Source organism: Archocentrus centrarchus, chromosome 11 (genome assembly GCF_007364275.1).
Source record: "Archocentrus centrarchus isolate MPI-CPG fArcCen1 chromosome 11, fArcCen1, whole genome shotgun sequence".
Lineage (NCBI taxonomy): Eukaryota > Metazoa > Chordata > Actinopteri > Cichliformes > Cichlidae > Archocentrus > Archocentrus centrarchus.
The window spans coordinates 27,487,976-27,504,876 of record NC_044356.1 but is presented as its reverse complement, the minus strand read 5'-3'; the positions used below and the strand labels follow the sequence as shown (position 1 = coordinate 27,504,876).

The 16,901-nt window shown below is 38.7% G+C and overlaps 1 protein-coding gene across 2 annotated transcripts in view; it reads left to right on the top strand.

The window, feature by feature from the left end:
- LOC115787835 (hippocalcin-like protein 4) overlaps positions 1-16,649 on the top strand; it is a 30,586-nt gene extending 13,937 nt beyond the window's left edge. For both annotated transcript variants that reach the window (XM_030740575.1, XM_030740574.1), the window contains exons 2-4: positions 10,343-10,516; positions 12,745-12,960; positions 13,047-16,649. In XM_030740575.1, the coding sequence (XP_030596435.1) occupies positions 10,355-10,516; positions 12,745-12,960; positions 13,047-13,244 (576 nt within the window). In that variant the 5' untranslated portion in view covers positions 10,343-10,354 and the 3' untranslated portion in view covers positions 13,245-16,649. The remainder of the gene's footprint in view (positions 1-10,342; positions 10,517-12,744; positions 12,961-13,046) is intronic.
- The last annotated feature ends 252 nt before the right edge of the window (positions 16,650-16,901 follow it).

Sequence of the window (16,901 nt, the reverse complement as noted above, 5' to 3'; positions counted from 1 at the left end):
ACACACATATGAAACTGGAAACTGTATGGGAGCCCAGCTTGCCATTTTTGCTCTCCTTCCAACTCAATTACAGCTTTTGCCAGCTAATCATTTCCAGCCACTGGGACACCAACACATTTTCCTCTCTGGGATCTGTTTGGTTAAATCCAGACTGCACGAACATAATAATGACTTCAGCGTTGTTTTGTTCCTTGTGTGTAGTCTCTTGAGTGCACCGAGTGTCTATGAAAGAAAATATTTGGACTCACCTGAAGAACTGTGAATTCAAATAAAGTAATATAGTTCAGCAGCACCATGAACAGCATTCTCGTATGATAATGGTCAATAAAGGCATTGGAGGTTCCTCCACCTTTCTTTAAGCGAAGCATGGGGGAGGGAGATTAAAATATAAAAGAGAAACTGTTTGCAATACATTTATATGTACATGTAAATATACATATAAATGGTTGAAAAAGTACGCTAACACAAAAGTGCAAAAAACTGCAGTTTCTTGAATGACCACTGGTGGCTGGCTCCAAAAGCAAGTCAGACTCCATAGAGTCCTTTGTTAAAATGTCCAAATAAACAGCACTGGAAAGCACGTTTACAGACTAATACTAAAAAAATGCTTTTGATTTAGATATCGGGTGGATACATTTTTTTTATTTGGATACTGGTAAGGCACGAAATTAGGGGCATGGCTGCTTTTATTGATAAGTGTGCATCCTTGCATAGGTTAGAGTACCAAATCTGGGTGTTTTGCCCTTGCATAGCACCACCAACCCCTTTCTTAAGAAACAGTAGATCACTCTACTTTGACTGGTTTAAAATCTAAATTCTGAGATGCATGCCAATTTAATAGCATAAAATGTTCCAAAAACATCCTCCGCGAGGTCTGCTTTAGATGGTACATCTACACCCCCACTGAGGAATCCCTAGGAAAAAATAAACGAGAATGATCTATTAGAAGAGCAAACAAAGTCAGGTGAATGCTTAAAAAAATTATAAATGACCGCTGATGAGTGCCCTTTTGGGATGTCTCTATCAAAGTGGACGAATGTCCCCACTGAGTGGCCAGAAGTGTCATATTGTGACATTCTGATCTAGTCTAATATTTTCATATTTGGGACAAGATGAGTCACTGTCTGGCCAGTTAATATTTCAAGGAGACTGAGAGAGAGGACAGTCTTTATCGCCCTCTTCTTAAAAGTCTATGTGCAACAGAATTCGTGGAAGCTATGAAGATAATCTGCCAGTGAGTGGATTCTTCCCTCAAGCAGAAGAATTCATAACAGAGCATAATTGGTTTGTTTTAAATAGTAACAGGTAACTTAGGGTTGCAAACACTCACAGTTTCAGCCTGTGACACATAATTTAAACCTTAGACTTTAATTGCCCAAACAAATTTTATACCAAATAATAGAAAGCCTCAAAGTCATTTTCTACATTCAATAGAAAGTCTGCAAAAGCACACAAAACACAATGGAAGCGGAACAAAACACACACAAAAATGAAAAAAATGCCACAAAAGCTCGCAAAAAATTAAAATAAAAAAATCTTACAAAACACAGTGGAAGTGTTTTTGGGGAGACAATAACGTGACGGAACAGCCGTTTACTGTCATGCAGCTGTTCCGTCACATTATTGTCTCCCCAAAAACACTATCGTTCTGTTTGTGGGATTATCTTTTTTTTTTTTTTTTTCCTATTTCCATTGTGTTTTATTCAACTTGGTTGAGGTGCATTTGACCTCTCAGGGCCACTGTAGCAAAGGACAGTTAAAGTGCTTAACTTCACTGTAGAGTTGGCTACCAGTAAGTAGAACAGCACAGCAAAACTAGCTATTGTAAAACAAGCTTTTATGGATCAGATACTGGCAAAAATGCAAAGACACTAAAGTGATTATGGAAACACAATTAATATTTTTTAGAACTTAACCAGCAATGTTGGTCATACGTCTCCAATCCCTCTGTTGTTGTTCTATCCCTGTCTGCAAGTAAAGTTGTCCCCCATTTCTGTCTAGAATCCACAGTCTATGTGAGAATCTAAGCTAAAAGGCTTTTTGCAATTTCTGAATTTCTTGCAGAAGTTGAAATATTTTCAAGTCACACTGACACAAATTTGCATCATTTGTTTCCTCGGGCCAGAATTTGCATCAGTTCACGTCTTTAAATTGACGTATGACTTTGCTACACATTAAATGTAAACACACCTTGATGACAATGTGGCTAGTAAAAAAGAAAACGTTTGTTTGAAATGTAATAAAGAAGATTATTCTCAGTTATTGTTGCCCCAACTGCTGACCTTTACTTCTAACAGTATCACCTAGCTAATGTTATCATTGTCATTACAGCTCCAGGAAGGATTCGTCAAATAAACAAATGTTATTTTAGAGCTTTTGCTCAAACAACTAACTTTGTTGGTTTTCTTGGGAGTGCAGTTTCTTATTGCCATCTGATCTCACTCTGAGAAGCTTGGAGTGTAGCACTTCTGCCATACATCAGCCTCACAAGTGCTGTGAATTAAAAAAAAAAAAGTAATATGGGCTTTTGCATGGTTTACTGTACCAGCTTATCTAGTCAGCTAGAATGCCATCATGCTGTGCAGACAAACACACACAGACACAGTGACACACACTGAGTCTCTCATGCATTTACATGGGATACACAGATTGGACTTAGTGTTTACTATCAGTCTGACAGCTGGAATGAACATGCATTAAGGCCCCTTCAGACTCAATAAGAAGCACGTCTTTCTCTCTTGAATGAATGTTGGGACAATTTTCTACAAGCTCTGCTTATCTGCCTGCTGTCTCACATCTCTCTCCATCCTTCCGTCTTTATCACCTTTTCTCTCCTCGTCTGTTGTCTTCTCCCTGAGAGGTGTGAATCCAGATTGAGTCATCCTCTTCATATTTTTCTATATGGAGCTTCTTTATTTTTTTTCTATCCTTTTTTCATCTTCTGTCACTTTAATGTCAATGTGTGAGTGTCTGTAAGGGTAAGATTGTCAGTGTGTGATAAACCTAATAGGTCTGTGGTTAAATGTTCATGTTTGCATGTGTGTCTGTGTGTGCGTTTGCACTGTGTGTTGACGTGAATGGAATGTCAAAGACGTCATCGTGCAAAGCAACAGCATGTTGCCACATCAACGGATCCTTTTGCTAAGAGGTACAGAGCTGCCTTTCAGGGTTGCACACTAGAGGGAAAGTGCAGCATTTAGGTATTAGACCTACTCATATTAGCAGCAGAGGTGGTGATGATTGCAATAAAGAGCATAAATGCGTTTCTCATTGAATTGGATCCTTTGTTAGGCTGTTAAGGGTTTATTATGTCCCGATGGAAACTGGTAGTCTTGGATTCAGGATATGTTGAACTTCATTCTTATCTCACTGGAAAGTTTAGAAAGAGTGTTTAACACTGTGTGGCCATGCTAATGAAATTGTCCCCAGTGGTTTAGCATGTTGTAGAAATAGTTACTCGATTTGGTTGGGTGTCCTATAAACCCATTAGCAATCAACTTGTGTTTGCAGACGATGCTTTTTTCCCTGTCTGCCATCAGAACTTCTACCTTTACTGTGAAATCGATTTCTAAATTAGGAACCTCTTGGTAACCAGTGATTGCTAGAGAAAAGTGTATTTCCCAACCAGTTGGTGAGTGGTTGCTGGTAGTTGCTAGCATGAAATTGGTCGCAAAGAGGTATATGGTGCTGCACCAAAAACATCCTTGCAATTGCTTTGGTCACTAACAGGTTACCACAGTCGCCAGTAGTTTGCATGGAAGATGCAAGTTGGCATCTTCCATGCAAACTACTGGCATTGAAGCAAGTATATTATATTATGTCATTTTGAGAACACTTTGGTTGACCAGGTTGCAATTATGGCAGCCCACAATCTCACTCTGCTGTGCTTCAAAGTTTCTCATCTTCCGGTCATTCGGAATTCCAGCTATACCAATGGTAGTTCTTGTTTTGTGTGGCCACTAATTATAATTTGCGGCAGGTAGAGAACTGTGTCACTACACCAAGCTTGCTGAGGTTCCTTAGCAGAACGAGGGCTAGCGCTAGCAGTTGAGTTGAGGTCCACCCACAGGATGAGGAACTGACTGGAGGGACAGCAGAATATTGCATTGTTATTTATTGTCACAAATGAGATATTATTTATCACTTTAATTAAGAAAGCATTGGTACACCTTCTTTCAGATGCATGTTTGCACATGCATGCTCCCCTTGCTCTAATTCTCTAGGAAACTGTAACTCCTATTTAACATGCTGATTAAGAGTAATGATTTCTGTCTCGGTGTACAGCTGTTTCATTCTCATCCACATTTGCTCATTTTTGTGGCAGTTTTTCTGTCACTGTGTTTGATGGAAACAGGTGTTGTTTTGGGCCAGGCTCTGATCTTTGTGAGTTGTTTTGCAGGTAGTGGTGCAGCTGACCCCAGCTTATGTGGTGGAACAACTCTGGAGTCTGTATTTCACGCATTCTTATTACTGCCTTTCTATTTTTTTCTTTATCCTAATACAAATGGCTCATCCTTACTGCAAACTCTCTCACAAGCACCCAGATAAGCCTAACCTTCTCCAAGGCAGCTTAGACGAGAAAATGATATAGACGCCTGTTAATCTGTGTTCTCAGCCCTTCACATTGGCTCTGCAGAGATCTGACTCTGCAGTGAAAGGCAGCCTAAGCCAAGAAAAAGAAACACTGTGGATACCTCTGCATAACCTTCATCACCTGAATACTCTGCCACATTAGATTTCTGCTTCAGTAGAATGAGCTCAGAACACGAGGACCCAACCTGGGAATGATTACACTGAACCCACAGGTTGTCTGTTTTGCCACCGTGAGCCATATATATTCTGATTCTTCTAGACAAAATAAGGTTCCAGTCTTGTTGTTCGAGTGGCTATTTTTTTTGCTTCTTGCCGTGTTTCTCAGGAAACTCTATTATCTGCTACATTTGCTTCACTAACAGAGGGATAAAAGCTCATTTTCCCCAGTTGGAGCCAGGAAACAACATTACAACTCTGTGGATTATGTGTGTGTGTGTGTGTGTGCCCAGGAGGGTACAATCCAAAATAAATTGCTTGTGGTATAAGTTGTTTTATTTTTGCTGTCTTTGCTACCGCAGTCAGTGATGTACACGCCTCCCTGATTGGATGCTGTCAATAATTTAGACACAGAAAAAAAACATTTTGAAAAAAGTGTGAACATTTATATAACGAACCTCTATAAATCAATGGTTACCCCCCATTAAAAAGGTTTTGAAGCAAAATTTGTGAAACATTGTGGAAATATTCCTTAGGGGCCCAAGAACATAGGCTTTCATTTTAAAGGTCAAAGATCAAGGTTACAAAATATTTCCAAAATTTTTCAATATCCCTATCCCATCATTGACAAAATTAATATCTCAGTGAATTTTTCATCTATCACGATGAAATTGGTTCTCAGGTATAAACAGTTACTGTTGATAATTTATTGTCTTTTTCTATTTTAAATTAAAATACTCACAATAATGCAAAGTAAACTGCAAATGCTACACAAAAATCAGAGACACATACAATTCATATCTTGCCAAATGTTTTTTTTTTTTTTTTGTCATTTAGATTTTTAGTGGCTACCATTAGGGTAAACTGAATAAAATATATTCCGATTAAATATGCCATTATCTGTTCATGTGGATCTCATTTTTTAAAATACAAATATAAAATCATATTTTACAGTTTTTAAAAGCCATTAAAATAGAAAATTTTGGGTGGGGGAGGTATGCGCTCTTCTGAGTGCTCTTCTATTTGCTTCTGTTTTTAGTTGTTGTGCTTACTGAAGTGTTACTGACTGCAGTCCATATACTACAGATGCAAATTAGCTGTTTTGTGGTGTTATAGTCAATTAAACACCACTGTGCACCTAGAGTGATATGTGTGATCAGTGTGTGCCAAGTATTCCTTTAAATGGAGCGGTTGTAGAAATAGAACCCCCCAGTTTTTCATACACTTAGACTTCACTTGTGTGGGCCACCCCAGTATATTGGCGTTATATTGTTGCATATTTTATTTTTTCCATGATGACAGCAACACGCCACAAAAAAGTTGGGATGGGTCCAACATGAGGCTGCAAGATAGCAAGTGGTATTAAAAAGAAACAGCTAGAGGAACATTTTGCAACTAATTAGGTTAATTGGCAGCAGGTCAGTAAAAAAAAAGAGCATGTTATGTTGGCAGCATTTTTCAGAAGAGATGACAGATAGCTTCAACAATCTGCAAAAACAATTTCATACTAATGTTCCTAAGTGTAAAATTGTGCGGACTTTGAATATCTCATCATGTGCAGAACATACAGTTCAAATGATTCAGAGAATCTGGAGAAATCTTAATCTGTTTGCACATCTGGAAAGGCACCATCAGTGCTGAAACGTATATATATATATAGGTTTCAGAGCAACATAAGCTCCTGCTGAGATGACTCTTTTTTTAGGGAAGTATATTTCACAATTCTAAACTGCATACTGCATCTATTACAACAGCATGACTTTGTAGTAGAATAGGCCGGGTACTGCAGTCCAGACCTTTCTCATTTCACATCATTAAATAACAAATATGACAAAGAAGACCCAGGATTGTTGAGCAGCTAGGATCCTCTATCAGACAAGAATAGGATAACATTCCTCTCCCAAAAGTCCAGCAGCTGCTCTCCTCATTTCCCTGACATTTATGGAGCATGTTTATGGAGCATGCAACAGTTTATAGACTGTTGTTAAAGGAAGAGGGGATGCTGCACAGTGGTAAACATGGCCTTGTCCCAGTATTTTTGAAACATGTTGCTGCCATGTTTTTTCAACCTTCTATTGTGAATAAAATATGGGTTTATAATAGTTTTACATTATATAGTGTCAGATTTTTTGGAATTGAATTTGAAGTTGTACTCTAAAGGTTAAACGCAGTCTTCCTGTTTTATTTTTTCTTTCTACACCCCCAAAAATCTCTACATCATTTCTTCTGTTCCTTCCCGCCTGTCAGTTCCGGTGTTGCTGGGCCATGCCATTTAAACGTGTGAATAAAGAAACTAGAAAGAAAATAAAAGAAAGAGACTAATAGAGCTTACAATAGAGCTCCTGTTGGCACAGCAAAGGTGCTTGGCACAACAGAGCATGCAAACAATAATTTTGCTTGTTTAAGCTGCAGGTTTATATATATATATATATATTAAAGTTGTTAAAGCAACTGTAAACAGTAAAGTCAAAGATGTCTGCTTTGCTGAGTGTATGTAGAGAAGTGCAGTAAAAAGATGAAGATTATGATGACACTTTGTCAGATATTTCATCTTGTTCACATTACATCTTCTTCCTAACAGCAGCCTTTTTTTTCTCTTTGACAGCTCTTAAGATGATTCATTTTTTTTTTGCTTTTTAACTTGATAAGATGACAGCTACCTTTTTCAAAGCAGGGTAATACGAAGACAACCCGTCAACTATTGAAATCTTTTATTGCTTTTCTCTACATTACAACACTTTCACCTTGTCACAGGTATGCAAAATCTAAAATATTTATGCAGTTTGCAGTAATTTGGGGTTTAGTTGCCTCTTCCTGTGTGACTCATTCCCATAAAGTAAGACAGGATGATATTTCAGCCATTACACTGACCTCACACTCTGAGGATTTTGTGGCCACTTGGCTGTGGCAGTATTGGCTGTGTCCTGGTGTCAAAGTGTGAAATCTGTCAGACAGGGCCATGAGTCAGGAATGGCGTCATGAAGGCACTGCAGTGGTCCTCAGTCATGTGAATGTGCTTGGTGATGGGAATAATGGGCCATTTTATGGCCAATATAGCAGAGATGCTGTCATGGGCTTAGCTCACATTAGGTGATCATGGAGGTAGATATCAGCCATTATGGGAATGGAAAAGTTCTCTAGTACAGTGGTTATGTCTGTTATATATGTGCACTGCTACTGTCCATTCAATACACCACTGAAAGAGAAACTTCCTTAATTCATTTACACTTTTCTGTGTAATTGTACATGGAGACCAATATATGCATAGACCTTTGTATAATGTTTTTTTTTTTTTTTTTTACAGATTACATACATAATTGAGTATCTGTAATATAATTAGAGATGTTAGCATCTTCCTTACTGTAAAGACAATAAAGAAACATCTGGAACAAAACAGCTTCTGCTGCATCTGTATGTGTATTTTTATTGGTAATGATCACTTAATCCGTATTTTATATGTTCACTTTTTACTTTTCTCTTTATAAATGTAATTGCCAGCACACGTGTGTATAGGTATACAGTGTGCAGCACTTTGGTCACTAAAAACTGTTTAAATGTGTTTCATAAATAATTTTTTACTTACTTTACTTACTTAGTAGTGCTATGAAACCACTTTATATTGTTAGTATATGCATTAAAAGCAAATTCAGTCAAGCAAATATTTTCCCAGAAAGAAAATTTTATCATTTAAAAACCACAAGCAGCTCAGATCACAAGCAAATCAGCTGATCTCCATTCCAGCTCATATAAACAGATGGCTCAGCTGAAATACTTCTACCCATTTAATTGGCAAATCACATATAGGGCATGCTATTTAAGCTGACCATAGTTGATGTTGCCTCTGCAAGGCACTTTGAAACCCACCTCAGCTTAAAATTCCATGCTATGTTAAGCTAAATCAGTGTCATCTGTTGCCACTGATACCTGTTTTGTTCTGTGCAAGGGTCCTGCACAGTTAGACCCAGAACTCAGTTAAGGTGCCAAATATAAATTATTGCAGATGAAAATAAAAACTGTGTTTTGACTGTCAAGATCCTGTCTGAAATGTGTGTAAAAAGGAATCTTTAAGGATTATACACTTTGTATTCCTGTGACAATGTGAAAGTGCTGTAGCATAGAGAAAAAGCAACAATGGATTTCAATTGGAGACAGGTTGTTTTAGCATTACTGCTTTGAAAATTGTAGGTGTCATCTTATCTATTTAAAAAGCTAAAATGAATCCTCTTACTTCTGTCAAAGAGAATATGAAGGGTACTGTTCAGGGGAAAAAAAGATAATGTGAAAATGGATGAAACATAAAAAGCAAGAGTAATCAAAGAGCCTTAACATTGAACTGAACCAGCCTGATGTGTATAGCACTGCAGTTCTATCCATACACTCTGCACTGCGGACATCTTTGACTATATTTAGTTTTCCATAGCTTTAACCTTTTGAGTGGTTATAACTGGATTCAGCATCCGTCAACAATGAAGAAGCAATTTTAACACATTATGTTTTGGGTGCTTTTATACTGGTTTCAGGCAGCTCTTGTGTGTTCCCATAAACAGAGGCCCAGATGTGCTAATTAGTACTGTTTATAAGGGGAATATGCAAATATTATAATTGCCAAATACTTTGAGACAAATAAATTAAGCAGCAACATAACCAGGTACCTCTGGAGTGAGTCTCTCCGTGGATTTTAACTCCACGTCTTGGACTGCAGCTGATAGTCCTTGTTTCACCTGCAGCCTCTTTGACCTCCATATAGCAGCATAAAAACTAGTTCTCCACCTGCTGCATGTTTCCTTAGAGCACTAAAACTAAGCACTAAAGTGGTTGCATATATACTGTACAATACTCTATTGTTTTATTTTTAGCATTAGATTTCAGCAACTTAATGAAAGATAGCCTTAAGTGGCTGGATTCACTACAAGTGTACTGTAATAGAATCATCTTCCTTGAGAGATGTACCATCTTCCTGAACCAAAATTAGCTTCTTAATTTGTGGTAAATAGGATTTTGAAGTAAAAATAATAGCAGTCATAAAAAATATTGAAAAATCATTAATTAACAATAAAGTGCAGTGGTCCAAGAGTAGAACCTTGAGGAACACCTTTTTGCTGATACTAGTTTACACCCTGGTATGACACTGAATTGTTTTCTGTTACTTAGGTACATGTACCACCAATATGAGTTATAAAATAGATCAAATGAACTACTTGATATAATACTTCAGTCTGAGTAATATACGAGCCTGTTAAAATAATCTAAGAGTATAATTGCCAGAATATAAAATCTAAAACCAACTAATTATAACTAAATTTAGGTAGTAACACACACAATAAGATAAATATAAATGTATGATTACTGTGTGCATGGTTCTTAACCATAGGACAGAACACAATGCTAAGATGACTTATTTTGACATGCAAACCATAAGAAGACAGCAGGGTTTTCTCTAAGTGTGTGTCTCAGTAATTCCTTGTTTGCATCAATCCTCAGAGACCTAGGTTGTTGCAGCTGCTCAGGGGTATTACTGCCGCTGCTGTTGTTTCTCTAGCACCTGTGTGGTCACCCTCTCTCTCTCTCTGTCTCTGCTTCTTCCCTCCAACAGAGGCGAGGCATCATGGGGAAGCACAACAGCAAGCTGGCTCCAGAGGTCCTGGATGACCTGACCAAAAACACTGAATTCAATGAGGCAGAGCTCAAGCAGTGGTACAAGGGCTTCCTTAAAGACTGTCCTTCAGGCATTCTAAACTTGGAGGAGTTTCAGCAGCTCTATGTCAAGGTGAGAGTAAGCCACCTCAAGCATTGCCTACAGTAAAAATGATTCTCATTCTGTACCATAGTTATGTAAAGAAAAAAGTTACCTCTTAGATGACTCATAGCACTGTTGTGTTGTTACATAGAAAGCCTTTGTTACTGAGGCTGACTAATCAATTGTTGAGAGCAGAGAAAGGAGGAGGAGCCCATATTAATGCCTCTGTTGCTACCGAAAACTCCCTCCAAATATATTTGGAGCTTTAAAAATGCCACAGTGCCACAAAGCGGCCTACTGATTTTTCATTGGCTGGATGGGGAAAAGATATTTTTAAATCAATTTTGCATATCCTCTCAGGCTCATTCACTCCCACTTGATTTTAAAGGGCACAGAAAACAACTGTGGTTTGTACGGATAATCTCTTAAAAGTTCTCCGGGCGGAAGGAGAAAAAAAAAAACTTATAAGCAGCATTGCTAACAGGTCTTTCATAGGTCTCTTTCAGTCAACTACTGACATTCTTTGAAAAAACATCCTGTGTTTAGGAATTGCAGGAAAGGTAAATGCTGCATTTGCAAACTGCACTTTGTATATACATAGTAAAAAAAACTAGACTAATTTTAAGCAATTAATGCTTGAAATCAGAGCTGTAATTGCAGTTACAGCTGTCAGTTTAATGTGCAGGTAAGTCCATATATATTTAGACACTGACACAGCTTTTATTATTTTAACTGATTACCAAAACATATTAAAAATGAAGAGTTTTATGTATCTGTGGGCTTAAGTGCTGACTGAGTTGTTGAATGAAAGTATGGCATTAACTGCAGAGGAAAATATAGCTGCACTGACTCCTGTTTTCAAAGGCTCTAATTTAACTAGACAAATGAGCATAAATAAAATGATCTTAAAAAAAACAACCTAATTTTTAATACTTTGTTGAAAAGTTGTTGCAGAAATTGACTGCCTGAAGTCTGGGACACCAGCAAAGTGTGTGTTTTTCCTCCTTGCTTTGTCAAGCCTTTACTGTAGCTGTCTTCAGAGTTTCTTTCTATTTGGTGCTTTTTGACTTTGCTTCTGCCTTCAGCAAGTGAAATGGGTGGCCAAGACCAGGTTGAGATTAGGTGACTGTCTTGACCACTGCAGAATATTCCAATTCTTTACCTTCAAAAACTCCTGGGTTGCAACCAGAGCTTGTTTTGGGTCACTGTCAGCTGGGTCATTACTGTGAGGTGACATCTAATTAATTTTGCTGCATTTGGCTGAATTTTAGCTGAGATACTGGCAGGAAGAGTATCTTTCACACAGATTCTGCCACAGCAACCTCCTAACTTACATAAGCATGAATTGGCAGAAAATATACTTTTTCCTGTCATAATTCTTTATTCTTCACTTGGCTAGGTGTTGTGAAGGAGTTTTTCTTTACCATGGAAGGGATCCTGTGACTATCCATCACTTTCATCTTCTGTGGATTACCAGGGTGTTTTTTTATCCTTAGCATATACCACACACTTGTGTCATTTTGACTGGTTGTGCAGCATAGCGATGAAGACATGAACATACAATTGTGTTAGTTTTTACTAAATGATGTATCAGTACAGTGATTCATGGGGTTCCATTCCCAGGTTATACAGAGGGAGATGTGACAACAGCTTAAAAAGATGAAACTTCTTTACTTCCTGTTTTGACTGCATCTATTACCGTACCAACACTGATGCAATGTCTGAACAGTGACATCTATTATCCAGGAGAGTACTGCAGTGAGTCTGGCTCTCAGACAATGCTGTCTGCTACATTTTTAGTGCAAAATGCAAATGCTGTCCATGGCAAAACACTTGGTCAAAACACAAAGGTTGTGTTTTGTGTGATGTGTAAAATTTTTTAAATGAACAATTTCAATTGAGAAGTTTGGATTTGTTTTGTCAGAGAACATCTTCATTTCAGAGTGAGAACAATCCCGAAAAATATTATAATTTGGTACCGGTACCCAATTCCAGGTAACGCCCTGGTATTGGTTGAGACATGAAAGGTACTTTAACCCTAAAGTAAAGTCAATGAAAAAGTCATGCTGTACCTTATTTCTTTATTTTATTGAACATGGACAGTGTCCCAATGAATACTTTTCATTAATTCTTTTCAGTTCTTTTCTAAAAGAGAGTCACAGTCAACAGTTTAACCCAAAGTGGCCAATATGGTCTCATGATGTAAAATACCACAGATGTCTCATTTATGCAAACTTTTTCTCATGTTTGAACTGCAGTTTTTCCCATATGGTGATGCTTCCAAGTTCGCTCAGCATGCGTTTCGGACGTTTGACAAAAATGGCGATGGGACCATCGACTTCAGAGAGTTCATTTGCGCCCTGTCCATCACCTCCAGGGGCAGCTTTGAGCAGAAACTGAACTGGGCCTTCAACATGTATGATCTGGATGGAGATGGAAAGATCACACGCATGGAGATGCTTGAGATCATCGAGGTGTGTGTCTGTCAAAAATAAATCAGTTAATTGTACTATTTAAAGCAAAATGTAGCATTTTTTTCTCTCCCTTTCCCCTTCTGCAGGCCATCTACAAGATGGTGGGCACAGTGATTATGATGCGTATGAACGAGGACGGCCTAACCCCTCAGCAGCGCGTAGACAAGATCTTCTCCAAGATGGACAAAGACCAAAATGATGAGATCACCTTGGAAGAGTTTAAAGAGGCGGCCAAATCTGACCCTTCCATTGTCCTACTGCTGCAGTGTGACATGCAGAAGTAGACTGGGAGGGGTGGAGAAACAGAGTGAGGGTAATAGAGTTGAACTGAAACTAGAGAAGGAAGGAGGCTGAGAAGAGTGAAGTAGGAGGAGAAAGGGAGGGATGCTGCTAGAGAGAGGAGGACTAGGAGGAGAGAGGCAGGGAATCTCCCCCCCCCTTTTTTTCTGAGGCAGTGATGACTGGAAATGAGCCATGTTTGGAACATGGAGGCCCCCTGATTGATGCCATTCTTTTATCCAGGTTGCCCTGCTGTGCAACACTCCTGCAGTACTTCTGCTTCAGTCCAGCTGAGTGTCTTTATAAATTCAGCCTGATCTGTGGGAAGTGGAAATCCCTTCAGCTCTGTTTAGCACAGATCAAAGAAATAAAACAGAAATTTATGGAGGAAATATGTAGAAGTGTCACTCAGGCGTTCACGCTGTCACGCTCTGTGTGTGAGATTACAAGGCTGCAGCATGACTGAAGTGCATAGATCAGCTATCTCTTTTGAACATGACCTTTTGCTTGTGTACCATGGATGGTTCATCTACCTTTTTCAAGACTTTAATCTTACAAGATGTAAATGTAAAGCAGCTTACTTCCAAATTATATAAGCTAACAGATAAGCCTTAGATGGAAAGATTGATGTCACTCTCATGTATGTCCGTTCAATAGGAGATGCTAGCTTAGCTTATCACATAGACTGATAACAGGGGAAACAGCTATCCTGGCTCTTTTCAAGGGTAACACTTAGAATAACACACTAATTAGCACACTGGTTAATATGTATTTTAAATGTGTGCAAATTGAATAGTACAACTTGCAGTTTTACAGTGGGTTTTGTTGAGTCTTGAATGAACATTAAGCATGACTAATGTGGAGGATTCGGGAATATTTAGCATGAATATCCAAACATTAACATTAAATAGAGTCCACTAACATCACCAACACAGAGTACAATACAAACTCCACATTAGTATAACGAAACCTAAACTAAAGTGACTTATTTTGGTAGTGACAACATTTGCAAGCAAGCGAGCTATAGTTAACTAACTAGCTGCTAAGTTGCATCTTGAGTATAAAAACACATGTACAACTAATACTTGCCTTCTGCAGTAATGATTAACATGAGGGTGGTTAGCTACACAAGACGGCTTTGGTTTCCAAGTCATGTCCAAGTCTTGGAAACCAAAGTGTTACTGTAATTATAATGATACTCTCATGTACAACAGTACATAGTAGCACACAATAATGCAGGACCAGCTCATGTATGTCCCTTTACTGTTTTGTCTGATTCTAGCATGAGCACCCACCTCTCAGTGGTGGTTCTGTGTTAGCCGTAGGTGCAGATGTGTGTCTTTCTGTGTTAGCTCTGTGATAGTCTATGAACCTGTCAGGGGTGTACCCTTGCCTTCCGCCATATAACAACTGGGATAGGCATCAGACTCCCATTACCCTCAACTGGATAAGTGGTTAAGAAAGTTCATGAAATAAATGATAATTTTACTAAAAAAAATAAATAAATAAATTAAATGTTGCTTTAATATCTAATTGGATCCCAATGTAATCTCTGCCATCAGGAATGCTCAGTATTTTAGATGATGTTCTTTTTTAAAGAAACAAAACAAAACAGGATTGTATTAACCCACCAAGGCCCTGTTGTATGTGTGTACTTATTAGGAGTGAATACACTTTGTAAAGCCAGGTCAGACTGCCCTGTCTGAAGGTACTTGTTTCTGTAAGAACACGCTGTGGCAGTCATTAGTTCCTTTACAGCCAAATGCACAGCCAGTTATATGTCGCTTACGGAGAGCAGTTCTGCTTCATTACAGCACGCTGTCCACATGCTTTACTCTAAATATGAGGCAGGGAGGTGATGAATGTCTCAGCTGGCTGCCACCAGCAGCATGGTGAGGCATACTGATGTCCTGCTCAGTGACTTGTGGCTGCGCCTCTGGCTTTTTGACATTTGATTAAAAAAATCAATATGTAATCAAAATGGTTACATATATTATGTTTTCATAATAAGACTTGTAATCAAGTTAAATTGAATCTTCTCTTCCAGATAATATATTCAGAGCTTTTTTGAGCAGGTGCTCCCATCATGGCTCACTTGATAATTACTTTATGCAACAACGCCTCGAAAGTCTGAAAGTTACATCAGCTTGCCATTAACGCCACCATGTGTAGTTGTATAGTATGTATAGTTTCTATTAGCTCTCTGATGGCAAGGGTTTTTTATTGCCAAAAATATGGATGTGCTCTTTTCAGCCTACATTTTAGTGTTAATTTCTCTATAATAATCAATCTTAGTGACTAAATAAGTTACGATCACTGTTTGAATGCAGAAAATAACTTCCTCTGCATTATTTTGAGAGTAAAAAAATCCAAAACCTTACCCGTTTAATCAGGACTGCTTGGATTTGCTTTGTTCAGTTATGGTTAACAGTAGATTGGCAACATAAACTAAAAGCACCCTGAGAAAAACAGCTATAAAAGGCCGCTATTTAATTTTGAACATGCAAATTTGGGTATTTATTTCATTAAAAGGTTTAATTTAAGTTTCTGTTAAGCTGTTAGATCTGGTTTGTGTGCACTGTTTTGTGTAGTAGAGGAAAGAAAGAGCAAAAGTGAAGTAACTGAAAAAAAGGTAATTTGATATGTTACTTCAGACTGACTATGAAGTCAAACTCAGCCAAAAATCTGGGACATGGGCGCCTGGGTGGCTTAGTGGTGCAGCCAGCGACCACATACACACGCCGCGTTGCGGTCCGGGTGGTGCGGGTTTGCGTCCCGGCCCGTCGCCGATTTGCCCGCGTGTCTTCCCCTGTATCTTTCCCCCGTTTCCTGTCTCTCTCCACTGTCACGAAAAGCCGCGGTGGGAAAAAGTGCAAAAAAATAAATAAATCTGGGACATTAGCTGCACATCAGCCAATGTATCACCTGATGCCCTTCTACACGTCCTATTGTCCAAGTTCCTTTAGTCTGCTTTCTGTTGCTGCTACCTTTGCAAGCTGCTTTGCAACCCACCTATAGCCCAACACTGATGCCGTGTCTTATTTCAGTGTCACATGCTTTGTTCTGTACCGAGGGTCTTGTTGCTGCTCTCCACCTACTGTATAGTAGGTGGGTGATCCTAGAAAAGAGCCCTACAGCTAAATATAATTTACTCTAGATTGCAATAATCTATGACTAAAATAGTCCCGACCGAAATAACGAAAACATGCATTCTAATATAAATCTTGCTTTTCTAAGACCAGCAATTTGAGCCACAGGAGGATCGAGTGTAGCAGCATGGATCGGGATAATCAGGACAGTAATTGCAGGCCTTATGACACAAACAGTATTTCTCAGAAAGGCCAAACCTGCCTCCATGATTCACTGTTGTTTCACATGAAAAGCTGAAACGGGCACCCCCCCCCCCCCCCCCCCCCCCCCCCCCACCACCACCACCTTTTTGTCTTCTTCCTCTTTAAATGTCAGGGAGGAAGCGCTTTGATAATAGGTGGAGGGGGAGGAACTTTTCTGAAGTCAGCTTAGATCTAAAATCAATATGAAAAAGAGCAAAAAGTTGAAGAGGTGGCTCATGTTGTGTATGTGAATATGAATGAAAGCAGGTGACCAGGAGAGGAATTACTATGATATCTCATGTTTACAGCGGTCTACAGATATGAGAGTGG